This window comes from Macaca nemestrina, chromosome 19, assembly GCF_043159975.1.
Source record: "Macaca nemestrina isolate mMacNem1 chromosome 19, mMacNem.hap1, whole genome shotgun sequence".
In the NCBI taxonomy this organism is placed as follows: Eukaryota; Metazoa; Chordata; class Mammalia; order Primates; family Cercopithecidae; genus Macaca; species Macaca nemestrina.
In genome coordinates, this window is record NC_092143.1 from 37,318,459 (window position 1) to 37,336,705 (window position 18,247).

The 18,247-nt window shown below is 41.9% G+C and overlaps 1 protein-coding gene and 1 non-coding gene across 6 annotated transcripts in view; both read left to right on the plus strand.

Moving 5' to 3' along the window:
* The first annotated feature begins 200 nt into the window (after nt 1–200).
* The window catches only part of LOC105489426 (methyl-CpG binding domain protein 2), a 73,877-nt gene continuing 55,830 nt past the window's right edge, over nt 201–18,247 (plus strand). For 2 of the 5 annotated variants that reach the window (XM_071085307.1, XM_024795257.2), the window contains exon 1: nt 289–851. In XM_071085307.1, coding sequence (XP_070941408.1) covers nt 304–851 — 548 coding nt within the window. In that variant the 5' untranslated portion in view covers nt 289–303. Of the gene's footprint in view, nt 852–18,247 lie in introns of all 5 variants that reach the window. The other 3 variants (XM_071085308.1, XR_011616873.1, XR_011616872.1) reach the window with 3 other exon arrangements.
* LOC112427978 (small nucleolar RNA SNORA30/SNORA37 family) lies at nt 2,464–2,592 on the plus strand. The gene has a single exon (XR_003019770.1). It is a non-coding gene; the product is annotated as a small nucleolar RNA SNORA30/SNORA37 family (small nucleolar RNA).

The following is an 18,247-nucleotide window of genomic DNA, read 5'->3' on the forward strand; positions in this document are numbered from 1 at the left end:
CAGCTGGTGACTAGCCTGACCAACCTTCCCGGCTCCGCGCGCCCAGTGGGGGCACGGGCCGGAAAAGCGCGGCAGAAGGCGTGGCCCCGAGGAGGCGGAGACAAGATGGCTGCCCAGAGCGCTTGGAGGACCTAAGAGGCGGTGGCCGGGGCCACGCCCCGGGCAGGAGGGCCGCTCTGTGCGCGCCCGCTCTATGATGCTTGCGCGCGTCCCCCGCGCGCCGCGCTGCGGGCGGGGCGGGTCTCCGGGATTCCAAGGGCTCGGTTACGGAAGAAGCGCAGCGCCGGCTGGGGAGGGGGCTGGATGCGCGCGCACCCGGGGGGAGGCCGCTGCTGCCCGGAGCAGGAGGAGGGGGAGAGCGCGGCGGGCGGCAGCGGCGCTGGCGGCGACTCCGCCATAGAGCAGGGGGGCCAGGGCAGCGCGCTCGCCCCGTCCCCGGTGAGCGGCGTGCGCAGGGAAGGCGCTCGGGGCGGCGGCCGTGGCCGGGGGCGGTGGAAGCAGGCGGGCCGGGGCGGCGGCGTCTGTGGCCGTGGCCGGGGCCGGGGCCGTGGCCGGGGACGGGGACGGGGCCGGGGCCGGGGCCGCGGCCGTCCCCCGAGTGGCGGCAGCGGCCTTGGCGGCGACGGCGGCGGCTGCGGCGGCGGCGGCGGCGGCAGCGGTGGCGGCGGCGCCCCCCGGCGGGAGCCGGTCCCTTTCCCGTCGGGGAGCGCGGGGCCGGGGCCCAGGGGATCCCGGGCCACGGAGAGCGGGAAGAGGATGGACTGCCCTGCCCTCCCCCCCGGATGGAAGAAGGAGGAAGTGATCCGAAAATCTGGGCTAAGTGCTGGCAAGAGCGATGTCTACTACTTCAGGTACCTCCCTGGGGGGGAGGGGGTGGCGGGGTCAGGGGTCAAGAGCGGGCCTGGACAGGGTATGCCAGGATGAGAGCTGGGGCCCTGGGGGCAGGTGGCAAGGACAAGCTGGTTTGGTGGCGGAACTCGTGGGTGAGAGTTGACCCCAGTGCAGTGGGAGGCAGTGTCAAAAGGTGAGGGCCCGCAGGAGTGAATCTTACGTGGAAGACGTCAGGGAATATGGTTGGCGAATAAAGGGTTACCCTGGCAGGATGGTTAGTCCACTGAAGGGTTAAAAGGAGGTGTAATTCATCGAAACTATAAAACCCAGTCACTGTTGGCTCCTGTCCCAGCCTGTCCCAGATTCATCATCACAAGTGTTTAATCATGCACATGTGGAAGAATTAGCTATCTCCAGTAACACGGTTTCATTTACTTCATCCAAGAAAGTTTTGTATAAAGCAGCTATTTGGAATGCCTGAAGTTGTTTTGGAACTTCCTTGGTTTTGCAGAATATACTCTTTTGAAACTGACACACTGTACTAAGTTTTTAGATTCCTAGACCAAAATTTCCTCCCCAGGGAACATTTGTCACTATCTGGAGACATTTTCGGTTCTCACACCTGGGGAGGGTGTGATACTGGCATCTAGTGGGTAGAGGCCAGAGATGCTGTTACATATTCGATAATACGAAGAAGCTCCCACAACAAAAAATGATCTGGCCCAAAATGTCACCTGTACTGAGGTTGAGACATCCTGTTTTAAATGATTCAAGGTTTTTCACCTTAATGTGATCTTGCACTGCCGTGGTCATGCCACTCATGTCTTTAGTTTGTGTGACCCAGTAAGCTCAAGAAAGTGCCTATGGCAGTTGACATCCGTGGACTTAATACACATTTACTAAATTTTTTAATAAGCCATCCTATTGATAGAAGATAATATAAAACTTGTATTCAGTAGTTTGGAGATTCGTGTTTGTGGAGTGATTGAAGCATTTTTCAGGGTATGTATATGTATATGGCTATTGGAGACAATTGTCATTTAGCTATTGTAATAATGTTATGAAGGATTTCCTGTCCTCTACAAGAAGTTCTGGGAAAATGTGTCTGTACAGATACCATGCTTATGAACTGAAAATACTTTTGACTAGATTGAAAAGGTTAAAGAAATGTACATACACATGTATACACACATATGCACACACAAGAATGTGATCACTGCTTGTGCAGCATGTAAATACGAACACATTCCTGATGGTTGCTATATATGGATGAGTAGTTGTAGTGAGTTCACGTCACCTCAGCTAAAAAACAAAATAAGAGTGATGTTTCATTAGAACTTAGTTTTCCACTTGATCTGGACCCTCATCTTGAAACCTCATATGATAAAATGGAGGACTTATTTTAAATATATGAAGGTGATATTCGCCTGTGGTCCCAGTTACTCACTGGACTGGGGCTAGAGAATCTCTTGAGTCCCCGAGTTCGAGGCTGCAGTAACCTATGATTGTGCCTGGGCGATAGAGTGAAACCCCATCTCTTTAAAGAAAAAAAAGAAAAAAGAAAAAGTGTGATAGTCTTGGTTTGTATTTCCTCGTCATTAAATATTTGATTTAATGGTAAGAAAGTTATTGTGAGCACTTTCACAGGTCCTCCCTCAGGGTGTGGGGCCAGGATTTGGTAGCTGGTGCTAAGAGAAAACCTTTGATGGCATCCTTGCCCTGGGACTGTGCCAGTGGCAGCTGTCATTCAATGGGACAATTTCTTCTGATTAAAAAAAAAGTTACTGTGGTTAAAAAAAGATTAGTCCTCTCAAGTTCATTAGTTTCATTTAGTGCTGTTCATAATTGTCCATTTTCTAGTATTCTTTCATTAACAGAGCATTCTGTTTTCTTTGTAAGCAGGTAGTCTTCATAACCTTCTGTGAACTATGTGCTGATGTCTTGTAGGCAATTATATTTGACAAAATTATTCTGTGTCTGTGATTGAACTCCTTGAGGAATAGATGACTAGTTTGTTCTCAGTAGAACATCTTAAACTTTGAATTTTACTCTTTATGGTAGTTCTCCTGGGATATGGTTTGTTTGGTTTTGGGATGATGTATTTGTTCAGACTAACTTTGGGTATTGCAAAGCTTTTTGTTTGTTGGTTTTTCTTGTAGTTGGAAAAGTTATTTCAAGAAGTCAAGATTGTTGTAGTACTCATTTGGATTTGTGGCCACTTAACATTTTCTTGAATGTGTTGTAAATTTTCTGATGTTAAATTTATTTTATTTTTTTTGAGATGGAGTCTCGCTCTATCGCCCAGGCTGGAGTGCAGTGGCGCGATCTTGGTTCATTGCAACCTCCACCTCTCGGGTTCAAGTGATTCTTCTGTGTCAGCCTCCCAAGTAGCTGGAACTACAGGTGCCTGCCACCATGCCCGGCTAATTTTTGTATTTTTAGTAGAGACGGGGTTTCTCAGTATTGGTCAGGCTGGTGTTGAACTCCTGACTTTGTGATCCACCCACCTCAGCCTCCCAAAGTGCTGGGATTACAGGCGTGAGCCACCAGGCCTGGCCATTAAATTTTTAAATACAAACTTAATAAGTTTTTTTTTTTTTTATTTGAGACGTAGTCTTGCTCTGTCATCCAGGCTGGAGTGCAGTAGTGTGATCTCAGCTCACTACAAGCTCTGCTTCCCAGGTTTGCCATTCTCCTGCCTCAGCCTTCTGAGTAGGTGGGAGCCCGCCACCACACCCGGCTAATTTTTTGTATTTTTTAGTAGAAACGGGGTTTCACCGTGTTAGCCAGGATGGTCTCGATCTCCTGACCTCGTGATCTGCCCACCCGGGCCTCCCAAAGTGCTGGGATTACAGGCATGAGCCATCGAGCCCCCCTCCCCCGATATGATCAATTTAAAACAAACTTTCTAAACAAATTCATCTTAAGGCAAGTCGCAAGCCAGTGTAGTGGTAGTTACTCTCTATGATTTGCCTTTTACTTGTTTATGTAAAATGGAAAGGACACATTGAACAGATTTATGCCAAACCTGTTTCGTTCAGGGCCTAAAGGAGCATTGTCTGCTGTTTATTTACTGTCTACAGAGGTTCAGTTACTTTGCAGGATTGTTAACAACCAGTCTTGTTTTTCTTCTGAAAGGTTACATTCTGAACCAGTAAGGTATATGTATGTAGCATAATATGATGATTGTGATACAGTAGTTAATTTGACTTGTGACTGTAGCTTTCTGTGATGAATGATGGCCGTCACTTATTGTAAAGAAAGACAAATTATTTTTCAGCTTACAGTGTCACTGCTTTACATATTAGTGTCCCCATGTATACTCCACCCTTTAGAAATTCCATTAGTTCCCCGAACACCCACTATCTGCTAAAAGTGGTTTAAGAGTTTAATTCTCCTGTTGGTAATGTGAACACCTGCACCCAGTTGTTCACACAGATTCTAATAATACTAACCCCTGAATTAGCCTGCCCCTGGGGAGATTAATTTAAACAAATCTGTGCCTGTTAATGTAGGGTGTGGCAGGCACTTATTAATTGGACTGAAATTAAGCTCATCGAGAAAGCCTCAAATTTTGGTAGTATGGTTTTTGGCTGCTTTTTTGAAACTGCCAAGTTCTAATAGGAAGGAGTGCCCCTAGTTGCCAGTTAAGCAATGTAATTATACCTTCTGTCAGGATTACTGATAGTGTTGTGGCGGTTCATATATTATCATACAGTGTGTTTGTTTAAAAGAATGTCGTTTGACTGGATCCATTGGTGTATTTTCTGAAAAAGTTTGTTGCCATCATTTGAAACCATTATTTGAACAGTAATTTTCTAACTTGTCTTCTTGACTCCTGTCATTTCTAGTTACTTGCATAACACTTGCTAATTGATATTTTTGAAATATTTTCTTCCTCACATAGTCTTTGTTTAGTAGCCCTCTCCTGCCCTTTTTAAAAAATCAAGTCTAGGCTGGGCGCCGTGGCTCATGCCTGTAATCCCAGCACTTTGGGAGGCTGAGGCGGGTGGATCACGAGGTCAGGAGATTGAGACCATTCTGGCTAACACGGTGAAACCCTGTCTCTACTAAAAATACAAAAAAAAAATAGCCAGGCGTGGTGGTGGACGCCTGTAGTCTCAGCTGCTTGGGAGGCTGAGGCAGGAGATAGGCGTGTTGTCCCAGCTACCTGGGAGGTGGAGCTTGCAGGGAGCCGAGATCACGCCACTGCATTGCAGCCTGGGCAACAGAGCGAAACACAGTCTCAGAAATGTGTGTGTGTGTGTGTGTGTGTGTGTGTGTGCGCGCGCGTGCACCATTTGTTGCTAAAGACTAGTATGATGCTTCAAGAGCATGAATTCTCAATCACTGAGGTTCAACCATGGTCCTCCCCTCATCTTGGTTTGCCTTTAAAAACAAACAAACAAAAAACAAATGGACCCTCCATGTAGGCTCTGTAGAAAACTGACTGAGTGGACCCAGGTAAGGAATATGACCATTGTCACAGTTCTTACATATTTGAATTAGTCTTCTTGGCTTTCAATAAAAAGCCTTTTCTGATATTGTCCTCTTTCTCATTATTCCTATGTAGTTAAACTTAGTGTCCCTTGTATAACTTTCATATTCATTTACTTAGAACTTGTGGCTTTCTCACATAGCTGTTTTTCCCCTCGACACAATGCTGAACACACAGGTGCTAAATAAGGATTTATCAGTTGATATTCCACCTAGCATTTTGTAAAACAAGCCTTAAAATGACTTCGTAGTTTTTGCTTTATTTCTGTTCCTGTGGTGGTGTGTTGGGATAAAATTGGTTGAGATATTTTATTAATAAGGCTACATATTTTGTAGTTTCTGGTTTTCATCATCAATGTGAGGGTACTGCAGAAAGCCTTTCTCTGGGATTTTGAATATTAGAGATACAGTGAAAATGGAAAATAGGATGCTCATAGTGCACAGACACAAGTGAGAAATTGGCATTTGAATTTCATTGACTGTGTAACATAGGGTAAAGTAGTGTAGGGTCTTCTGTGCCTTAATTCTATGTGTATTTGTGTTACAGCTTTCAGAATTTTGGCAGCTGTTATTATTTTGCTAAATGCTTTACATGAATTGTCATATTGGTTTTTTTGTTTTTTTTTTTTTGAGACGAAGTCTCACTTTGTTGCCTAGGCTGGAGTGCAATGGCTCAATGTCAGCTCACTGCAACCTCTGCCTCCTGGGTTCAAGGGATTCTCCTACCTCAGCCTCCTGAGTAGCTGGGATTACAGGTGCACACCACCACGCCCGGCTGATTTTGGTATTTTTAGTAGAGACGAGGTTTCACCATATTGGTCAGGCTGGTCTTGAACCCCTGACCTTGTGATCCGCCCGCCTCGGCCTCCCAAAGTGCTAGGATTACAGGCGTGAGCCACCGCGCCTGGCCTATCATATTGGATTCTTATAACCCTATGAAACATAGGTACAATTATCTCCATTTTACAGATGGGGAGTTAGCAAAGGGAAGTAGCATGCTTGGGGTTGTATAGCTGGTAAGTTCAAAGTTACAATCCTGAAGCGGGTGGTTTAACCTCAGAACTCCTAACCACCATGCTCTGTTGCACGGCATAGAGATCCCTATTTGTATTCTCAAATATTACAACACCCCATGTCTAATCTACTTTATTGGGCTTAGTGTGCCATTAAAATAATGTGATTATTTACTATTATGCTTGTATCCTGAAGATGTCAAAGGGTAAATTTTAAATCCTATTTGATAGTGAAGCTATTGTACCAAAGGATAACCCTCCAGCTTTATATAATCCTGGAGGGGAAAAAAAAGTAATAAATCCACATAATTAAAGCAGTATTGTTCTGGGTAATAAAAGTGATCAATTTGTTCAAAAATATTCTCTCTTTGATAAATGTTCAACCTAGGATTACCCTGTTATTTCTCAGATATTGAGGTTTGAGATACAGTTGAAATACACCCTACAGATCAATTTTTAAAAAATCTCTAGTTGGAGGAAGGAAAGAAATGCATTATTTATTAAGAGCTTAATTGCATAATAGAAAGTTTGTCTTGCTTTTAGTCTTTTCTCTTGATGTTGTGTGATTGAAGCCTGCATCCAGAAATGAAAGACATAGGTATGGTGGAGATTATGCTCTGATACATTTTCCTTAGCTGTACTATCACATCTTTTTGTGAGATGCCAAAGGAATTTTTGTTAGGGTGCAGCGTTGCTGTCTGTCCTGCATCTGATTTTTAGAATCTGGCATGCAAAGTCTCACCTGCCCCAACACCCACAATACCTGTATTAGAGGAAATACATAGCTCAAAGGAACTGATGCATATACATTCTAAAAATACTGTCCAACAGAAATTGGTAGATTTTTTTTCACATTGCTTTTAAAAATGTTATTAATGAGATACACAGTCATTTTTTCATAATTTAGTTTTAATGGAATTTTAAAGGAAGTGATGCTTTTTTTGATTTTGTTTTTTAGATTCTATAGTGGGGCTCATAGACGTTCATAACTCTTTCACTCATGTTTAAAATCTTCTCAAGACTTGCATGATGAATTAGAAATAAACGATAAACTCTTCCTGGATTTAGTGTTTGGCTGGGAATCTTAATGCCTCTTACAGCTTTTGCGTATTGATCTTTCATTGTTCTTTGCCATTTCCAGTGAGAAATGATGGGGAAAATTTTGTAATATGATGTTTTACTTAATTTTATCAGAACTTCTAAAAACTAAAACTTCCCAAGGAAGGAGAATAAAATTATGGAATAGAATGAAGTTTGAATAATATCTGCAGATTTCATGGTTTTGTCCTGTCTTCTTTCTCAGTATAATACAAATTCAAACTCATTTTGAGAACTTGGTGTACATAAACTCTATGTGAATATAAATACTAAAACTTAAAATTAGATTTTAAAATTGAACACTTAGGACTTCTAGGAATAATTGAGTGTTTTACAGATGTGAGGAAGAACATCATCCCCCTATTTTATTTTATTTTATTTTATTTTGAGATGGAGTTTTGCTCTTGTTGCCCAGACTGGAGTGCAGTGGTATGATCTCCACTCATTGCACCCTCTGCCTCCTGGATTCAAGTGATTCTTCTGCCTCAGCCTCCCAAATAGCTGGGATTACAGGCACATGCCATCATGCCTGGCTAATTTTATATTTTTTAGTAGATGGGATTTCACCATGTTGGCCAGGCTGGTCTTGAAGTCCTGAACTCAGGTGATCCGCCTGCCTTGGCCTCCCAAAATGCTAAGATTACAGGCGTGTGAATGCTGAGATTACAGGCATGAGACACCGTGCCTGGCCCATCATCCCCTTTTGAAGATTTTTTGTTAAATGCTGTATCTTGGTATTCTTTTCTTTGTTATTTTTACAGTGGAAGAATGCATAGATAAGCAAGGATGAATGTCACTAAAATTCTTTTTAATAGGCATTCATCTCTTTTAAAAAGCCTTTCCTAGAGTCCCCTAGCAGAAATGGGAAGCTCCTATGGCATTTGAGTATAATTCTGTTAACTCTTACCACATTTGCTTTAAGAAATAGCTGGCAAGTCTTTGTTGCCCATGAGATTCTGAACCTCCTCAAGGTCAGGAGCTGCGTCTGATTCATTTTTGAATCTTCAGTATCCAGCACAGTCCCAGGTATAATATGGAACATTTTTGATAAATCCTTGTTAAATGAAGCAAATAGTAAATACATTTCTCTATTAATCAAAAAACTTACGGTTAATCTGGCTGTGTACATAGGCCTGCCTACCCTTATAGGGGCTGTTTTATGTCCCCTGCAATTACCAGCATCCTGCCTTGCACTAAGTCAGATATGCAAATATTGAGTAGCTGAAGTAAATGTAATTTTTTTCCTCAAACTTGTATATGTGTAGTGTTGATGTATATATATTACCTATAGGCTTTTAGATCTAAAATGATTTATAGGACTTTTGATTTCATTTTTAATATTAAAATTCTTTTATATTTTGCTTGAAAAAAATCTACAAGGGCTGGGCATGGTGGCTCATGCCTGTAATTCCAGCACTTTGGGAGGCTGAGGTGGGTGGATCACCTGAGGTCAGGAGTTCGAGACCAGCCTGACCAACATGGTGAAACTCCATCTCTACTAAGAAATACAAGAAAAATTAGCCGGGCGTGGTAGCTGGTGCCTGTAATCCCAGCTATTCAGGAGGCTGAGGCAGGAGAGTCGCTTGAACCTGGGAGGTGGAGTTTGCAGTGAGCTGAGATCTCGCCATTGCACTCCAAACTGGGCAACAAGAGCAAAACTCCGTCTCAAGAAAATAAAAAATAAAAATAAATAAAAAAGAAAAGTAAATTAAAAAAAAGAAAAAGGCGGGGCGCGGTGGCTCACGCCTGTAATGCCAGCACTTTGGGAGGCCGAGGCAGGCAGATCACACGAGGTCAGGAGATCGAGACCAGCCTGACCAACATGGTGAAACCGCTTCTCTACTAAAAATACAAAAATTAGCTGGGCGTGATGGCATGCACGTGTAATCCCAGCTGCTTGGGAGGCTGAGGCAGGAGAATCGCTTGAACCAGGGAGTTGGAGATGGCAGCTAGCTGAGATCGTGCCACTGTACTCCAGCCTGGCAGCAGAGGGAGACTCCATCTCAAAAAAAAAAAGAAAAAAACATATCTTCAGAAATTGCTTTTGTATCATCTTGGAAGGCTATGTTTCTATCTAATTTTAACTAATTTATTTTTTCTTTTGCTATAAACTTGAAGCATTTGTTACAGTATCTTGAAAGTAGAGTGGTCTGTATTAAAAAAGAAGAGAAAAATGAAGTAAAAGTGGATATACAAAAAACATGTTGCAACTTTTTAGTACCAGATTCCTGAGTCACATAAACTTACCCTGTCAAGTTACCATAACATTTTCCAAATGCTTTCCTTACATTTGCGGACTTAAGTATTCGAGGACCAGTATGTGTGCGCACAGACCACACTTCGGTTGTCCTGGTTTAGAATAAACAATGGGAACTTTTGAGTCAAAAGATTTGGGCTTGTATCTTGCTTTACTGTGTTAATCTTGGATGGATAAGTTTTTGTAAGCCTTTGTTTCCTCAACTATAAATCTAGTGTAAGAATTCTACCTCGTGGAGGCCAGGCACGGTGGCTCATGCCTGTAATCTCAGCACTTTGGGAGGCCAAGGCGGGCGGATCACGAGGTCAGGAGATCGAGACCATCCTGGCTAACACAGTGAAACCCCATCTCTACTAAAAATTACAAAAAATTAGCTGGGCATGGTGGCGGGCGCCTGTAGTCCCAGCTACTCGGGAGGCTGAGGCAGGAGAATGGTGTGAACCTGGGAGGAGGAGCTTGCAGTGAGCCGAGATTGCGCCACTGCACTCCAGCCTGGGTGACAGAGCTAGACTCTGTCTCAAAAATAAAATAAAATAAAATAAAATAAATGAATAAAAGAATTCTACCTCGTGGAATTTTTTTGTGATTAAATGTGCTTGCCATGTATAGGTGGTTAGTGCATCAGTAAAGTGTTAGCTCCTTTCTCTTCTTTTAATTAGCCAACAGAAATAGAAGCGCATGCTTTGTATTTATGTGAAGGTTTACTGTCTTTTGTTGTATTTTGAATGTGATTAGGGCAGACCTTAGGTTATAAAGGTTCCCCAAAGTTTAAAAAAAATATTATCTATGGGTCAGGTATGGTGGCACATACCTGTAATCCCAGCAGGAGGATCGCTTGAGGACAGGAGTTTCAGACCAGCCTGGCTAACATAGTGAGACTCTTGTCCCTACAAAATTTTTTTTAAAATTAGCTGGGCATGTTGGCCTGAGCCTATACTCCCAGCTACTCTGGAGACTGAGGTGGGAAGATTCCTTCAGTGGAAGAGTTCAAGGCTGTAGTGAACCACAGTTGCTCTACTGCACTCCAGCCTGGGCGACAGAATGAGACCCTGTCTCAAAAAAAAAAAAAAAGATATATATATATACACACACACACACACACACACACACACATATATAATATGTATGGGTTATAAAAGTAACCCATGCTCAGTGGGAAGGTTGGGAAAATATAGAAAAGGATAGCGAAGTAATGACAGTCATTATTATAGTCCCAAAGAGAACTACTGTTTTATCAGGCAATGTTTGTTTGTTGTTGTTTGTTGTTGAAAGAAAGAAAGAGAGAAAGAGAGAGGAGAAGAGAAAAGAGAACCACTGTTAATTTTGACATAGTAGCTTCCAATCTGGTTTTTGGGCATATTTGTTTAAGTAAATACTAATATGTGTGTGTATGTATATATGTAAGATATATGTATAAGGGTATATATGTGTATACACACACACACATATACCTACATACACACACTTTTAATTATGGAAAAGTTCAGACATAGGCAAAAATAGATGGAAAAGTATAATGAATCCCTATATAGTCATCCAGTTTTAACAGTTACCAACTCCTGGCCAGTCTTGTTTTATCTGTATTCACCCCATTCTCCCCAGTTATATTTTGAAATAATTCCCAAACATGCTTAATTTCTGAAAGTGTTGTAGCAGTGTCCAGTCCCCAATTCAACCAAAATAACCAGTGTTTTTCTTTTTTTCCTTTCTCAGAAAGCAAATGCCTTAAGGATGAGACTAGGTAGAATTCTACATATGGTTCATTTTTCACATTTTAGTGGCACACCCTGGTTTTTAATTTTTTAACAAACTGATACCAAACAGTGGTCCCCACCTTTTTTGGCACCAGGGACCAGTTTTATGGAAGATGGTTTTTCCATGGATCCCGAATGGTTTTGGGATGAAACTGATCCACCTCTGATAATCAGGCATTAGTTAGATTCTCATAAGGAGCATGCAACCTAGATCCCTCACATGCACAGTTCACCATAGGTTCATGCTCCTATGAGAATCTAAAGCTGCCACTGATCTGACAGGAGGCAGAGCTCACGCTATAATGCTTGTCTCCTGCTGTGCCTCCTGGTTCTTAACGGACCGTGGTCAGTGTCCAGGGCTAGGGCTTAGGGATCCCTGAAATAGAGATAATACTATTAGCTATAGTAATTTACTGTAGTAAATTTTTTCCTTATTCATACTTTAAAAATAATTCTCCCCACCCCCACCCCCTGCCGCCGCCCCCCGTAATCCTTCCCACTCAACCCCACTGCCAAGGAATTTTTTTAAATTTTTGTTTTGAGACAGGGTCTTGCTCTGTTGCCCAGGCTGGAGTGCAGTGTTGTGATCATTGCTCACTGCAGTGTCGACCTCCCAGGGTCAAGCAATCCTTTCACCTTAGCCTCCTGAGTAGCTGGGACTACAGGCACGTGCCACCATGCTCGGCTAATTTTAGTGTTTTTTGTAGAGGCTGAGTTTCGTCTTTTTTGCCCAGGCTTGTCTTGAACTCCTGGCTTAAGTGATCTGCCCACCTCGGCCTCCCAAAGTACTGGGATTATAGGTGTGAGCCACTTTGCCTGACCAGCAAATTCTTTAATGCTCAAATTTACTTGCCCAGAGTCTTGGTTTTTTAAAAGCTTTCCTATTTTGGGGGCAAATCTTCAGCTAGCATACTTAATGTTTAAACAAAATAGAGAAATTTTCTTACATACATACAAAAGTAGTGGGAACTACCCAGCTTAAACAGTTTGTCAACACATGGTCAATCTTATTTCATCCCTATCCCAATTTACTACTCCTGACCCAACCTTCATTATTTGAAGCAAATCAGACATCGAATAAGTTCATTCATAAGTAAGTATTCAATATGCTATTTGAGAAGATTTAACTTGTGAAAATTTTCTAGCAATGCAGAACTCTGTGTTTCAAAGCTAGAATGAGGCCAACAGGCAGTTCATGACTATTTGCCTAACGTAGGCAATAATTACTATATGGGTTCGGAGGAAAGAAAATTCCTATTACTGGGTTCTGTGAAGGCTTTATGGAAGAGGTAGTATATAAAGTGGATTGGTATTTCTGGGCTCTTGGAGACTGGGCATAGCATCTTGCATTATGGACCAAGTAAAAGACATGGTTCTTGCAAAAAACTGTGGAAGCCATTTAGACTATTCAGAATAGAGTGATTAAACCAATATGGCTAGAGCAAAGGTCACTAGGTAAGAGTGGAAAGTAGGGTTGAAAGGTTACGAGGAGGCCATAGGACCAACATAGAGAAATCCCGTCTCTACTAAAAATACAAAAAAGTAGCTGGGCTTGGTGGCGGGCTCCTGTAATCCCAGCTACTTGGGAGGCTGAGGCAGGAGAATCGCTTGAAGCCAGGAGGCGGAGGTTGCAGTGAGCTGAGATCCCACCTCTGCACTCCAGCCTGGGCGACAGTGCGAGACTCCATCTCAAAAAAAAATTAAAAAAAAAGCGATGAGGCCATAGGAAAAAGGATCTAAAACGCAGGCCTAAGATGTTTGGCTCTCTTTTTTGCTAATGGGGTAAAAGTCCACTGAAAGCTGTTAAGCCAGAGCTGTGTCAAAGTGGTGTAAATTTTAGAAAGGGCCATGTGGATAGTGTAGAATGCAAAGAGACTAGCAAAATTAGCTTATCATGGTGATTTAGACCTGAGGTGATGCAGACGATTTGGGCAGTGGCAATGGAAAGGAAGGCTGGGTTTAAAGGTGATCACTTAGAAAGTGATCAGACATGGGAGATATGAATAAAATAAGAGTAGATAAAATCTATCAGGGACAAGCTGTAGAAGAGTGCTGAGGATGGTGCATTGTAGGAAAGCCCTACATTTAAAGATTAAGGGGAAAGGAGTTAAGGAGGTTTGGGGAGCTGACTTAGGTAGGCTTTTCTCTTGGGGGGGGGCGGGGTGTGTGTGTGTGTGTAGCAGTGGACATTCTTTCACTTTAGCGAGTTTCTGATTGTTTTGTATCTAAGTACAAAACACTAACTCTAATTTCATGTTTTTAGTCTCAGATGAAATTTAATTTCTGAAGAAAATTGTTATTTAAAGTTAGGGAAATGTTTCTTTGAATACTTACTCTTGTAAGTAAGAAGTAAGCGTTAACATTTAAAGAGATTTAAAAAAAAAAGAAAGTTGATGTTTCTTTTAGTCTCAACATTTCCAGTGCTGTAGCTTATAGAATTTTTAGTATGGAGATTTTTTTTATTCCCCATAAAGTATTTTCTGATACTGATGGGAAGTGATGTGCCTCTGAACATGCTGTTTAGCTGTCTAGCTAGCCATCTGCCATCTGTGACACCCCTTGTCACTCACAGTCCATTTCATCTTATTCCAATCTGGTGGCTGCTACCCCCATCATGTTAGAAATTGATTTGAAAACAGACTTGTGTTTATTTAAACCTCTGGTCTCCTCATAATGGTTTGACTGAACATTATGATTATCCATGTTATCAAAGAAACAAGAAAAAGTATCTTCTATATTAGAGTAGTAGTTTCAGAGTAGAGTTTCACATGCAAGCAGCAGGTCTTCTGGAGATATAATTTTATGTCATAGACTGAGAGGGCATATTATAGTTGTCTAACTCAGGTAATGGTAATTACAAGTAAGTTCATAGTGCAACAAATTGTGAATACCACTAAATTAAAGTGAGCGTAATCGGAGTATTTCTGGTTTCAATTACTTTTTTTTTTTTTTTTTTTTTAAGATTTGAAAATCAGTTGCCACATAAAATTCCTTTCTTCTTGATAATAGAAACATTAAAACTGCTAAGATGGAGTTAGGCTTAAAAATTGCTTTAAACAGTTTAATTGAAATGAAAAGAGGTCAAGACATAGTTTAAGTGATGACGTTTATTTTTGTTATTTTTATTTTTAAGTGATGAAATGTTCTTATGTGAACGGGAAAGATACAATTCATGTTTTGATTTTCAATTAGTATGTTTCTTCAGGGCTTTTTTCAGAGTTTATTTAAATAGTAGGTAGAAGAAGTTAAAGGTGTGATCACAGTTGGTTCAGGAATGGTATATCTAGGGGGCAGTTGATAGGGAATTTTTTTTTGTGGTTGAAAGTGAAATAGTATTTCATTACTGGGATTAGAAGTAATCATAATGGGCAGAGAAAACTGAAAATGACTAATATCCTTTACTCAGTCTTCTAGAGTTAAACAGGTTTTGAACTTCCCTAAGTTACGAATTGATGCTTTTAAAATAAAAGCTTAGTCACTTTCAGTCTTGGTGTTTCTGAGATCAGGACCTACAGCAGCCATTATTGAAGGTAGATAGGTGATTAAATTTAATCACTTTGGGTAAGAGTAGAACTTAGGTGACAGTCTTTTTGTTCATCTAGCATTTATTTCCTTAGTTTGCCTCTCCCAAGGTCAGTTTGCCCCTGTATAGATGGTGTGTATCTCATCTCATGGGCAGAATTCCTACTTAACCATTCCCTTGGACCTTGCCATCCTCCATGTTTGCTTTCAACTCCTGAAGAGTAAGGTCTCTGGCCTAAAATCCCCTGGGGCAGCCAGGTTGACTTCCCTTAAAGCACCACACACAGACTGTAGCAGTTACGGAGAAGAAAATGGCTTGTAGTACTGTTTTCTGAAGGCAGCAGTATGTATGACAGATACTTGTAGCTATCCAATACAGATGTTTCATAGAATTCCATCTGTAGGCCGGGCGCGGTGGCTCAAGCCTGTAATCCCAGCACTTTGGGAGGCCGAGACGGGCGGATCACGAGGTCAGGAGATCGAGACCATCCTGGCTAACACGGTGAAACCCCATCTCTACTAAAAAATACAAAAAACTAGCCGGGCGAAGTGGCGGGTGCCTGTAGTCCCAGCTACTCGGGAGGCTGAGGCAGGAGAATGGCGTGAACCCGAGAGGAGGAGCTTGCAGTGAGCTGAGATCCGGCCACTGCACTCCAGCCTGGGTGACAGAGCAAGACTCCGTCTCAAAAAAAAAAAAAAAAAAAAAAAAAAGAATTCCATCTGTAAGACAGGAAATGGTGATTCATTATGAATAAGAATTTGTTGGTTACTGGCGAATATTCCAGCTTTCTTTTGAATATGCTAATAGTTAAAACTTCTACCTTTTTTCCTTCATTGCTAATTTAGTTTATTAGTAGAGGATGTCTAGCCTTTTTGTTTATAATAAATACCTTCCATTTCTTTTTTTTTTTTTTGAGATGGAGTCTCACTCTGTTGCCCAGGCTGGAGTGCAGTGGCACAGTCTCAGCTCACTGCAACCTCCGCCTCCCAGGTTCAAGCGATTCTACTGCCTCAGCCTCCCAAGTAGCTGGGATTACAGGTGCACGCTGCCACACTGGGCTAATTTTTTGTATTTTGGTAGAGACGGAGTTTCACCGTGTTGGCCCAGGCTGGTATCAAACTCCTGAGCTCAGGCAGTCTGCCCTCCTTAGCCTCCCAAAGTGCTGGGATTACAGGTGTGAGCCACTGTGCCTGGCCCCCCATTTCATTTTTAAAATCAATAAACATAGAAATAATATGAAGCCGTGTTAAACTGCTAATAAACTGCTAATCTAGATGATAAACATAAGCGATCACATTTCGTGAGTATAGCCTTTTAATTGAGTTCAAATTATCTTGATTTGGGAGAAAGGTATCTAAAATGAACTGATCGCTAATGAGTTTTGTTCTGTAGAGGAACATTGTACTGAGGCTCTATTATGTTTTCAGCTGCAGTGGATGACTGACATTTCAACTGTTAAATGAGGAACTACTTATTGCAGGTTTAATTTGTGAAGGTTGTTAATTGATTCCCTCATAAATAGCTTGCTATTTGTTCGCTAAGCCATATGCTAAGAGCAGTGTGCTTATCTTTTTGGTAAGAGTTACTGCCTGAACATTTCATCTTGTGGAAAATGAATCTGTTGAAATATGGGGTCTACTCTTGAACTGTTTTTTATTGCACTATCTGAGGGATAACTGAGAATTGTCATTTTATTTTATTTTATTGAGACAGAGTTTTGCTTGTTGCCTAGGCTGGAGTGCAGTGGCACGATCTCGGCTCACCGCAACCTCTGCCTCCTGGGTTCAAGCGATTCTCCTGCCTCAGCCTCCTGAGTAGCTGGGGTTACAGGCATGCGCCACCACACCTAGCTAATTTTGTATTTTTAGTAGAGATGGGTTTTCTCCATGTTGATCAGGCTGGTCTCAAACTCCCGAACTCAGGTGATCCGCCCACCTCGGCCTCCCAAAGTGCTGGGATTACAAGCATGAGCCACCGTGCCTGGCCACGGAATTGTCATTTTATTTTGTGGAGAGATTTTGTTTATTCATTTTTTGTGGTATGTTAACTAGTTTATCAGAATCTTGTTTACCAATAACTTGAGTATCTGATAATAAGGACCATATGGCTATTGCAGCTTTTTTTTTTTTTTGAGATGGAGTCTTGCTCTGTTGCCCAGGCTGGAGTGCAGTGGCGCGATCTTGGCTCACTACAAGCCCCGCCTTGCGGGTTTACACTATTTTCCTGCTTCAGCCTCCTGAGTAGCTGGGACCACAGGCGCCCGCCACCACGCCCTGCTAATTTTTTTGTATTTTTAGTAGAGACAGGGTTTCACCGTGTTAGCCAGGATGATCTTGATCTCCTGACCTCGTGATCCGCCTGCCTTGGCCTCCCAGAGTGCTGGGATTACAGGCGTGAGCCACCATGCCCGGCTATTGCAGCTTTTTATAAGTGACATAATAGCAGAGTAATCTTTACTAGTTTTTCATATTAATTTAGGTCATTAGTATAATGACAAAGTATAATACTTTATTTCTTATGTGGTAAAACACATTAATGAAAATGTTTTCTAGCTTAGTTTTAAAAATTGTATGCCATATAACTTAAATAAGCGATAGTATTTATCTCATTGTGTGTGCAAAAACCACATCATTTAGTATTGAACTGATAAGGTTTTTTGCTCTCAGAAAGTTACCTTGTTCAGTGCTAGCCTTTAATGGTGTTTGAAGTTTAAAAGTGGCATTGTTGTTTGACTCAGCAAGGAAATATATAGGAATTATTGTAATGAAAATAGAATTTCGGGTGGTAGTAGATTATTTCTGACTTGAATTGGAGAATCTCAGAAGACTTCCTAGTGGAAGTGGAGCACATTTTAGCCGGACTTGGAGGATTTAATAGCCTTTTGATAGGCAGGATGTTTCTGTGCTCATCCTTCCATCTGCAAAGACATGACTGGAAGATTCAAAGGTATATGGCATATTTTGGTGATTTAGAGTTTGGAATGTAGGCCACCAAGGCTGGTGGGAAAAGAGTCTGGAAAGAAAATATAACAGACGTAAAGCTTTTGATGGCTTATTAAGGAGGTGAAGCTTTTTTGTCAACACTGAGGAACCTGAACGTTTAGAACTTGGTACTGGATGTGTGACTGAGACATGGGGGTGCTGAAGGATTGTAATGTGGCCTTCTAGCTTGGAGAATGAAGTGCTAAGTGGACAGCAGTGCTGCTGACACAGGTGTGGAGTATAGAAGATCAGGTTTTGGGGGTGGAACTGTGTTGTGTGGTGGGCAGAGATGA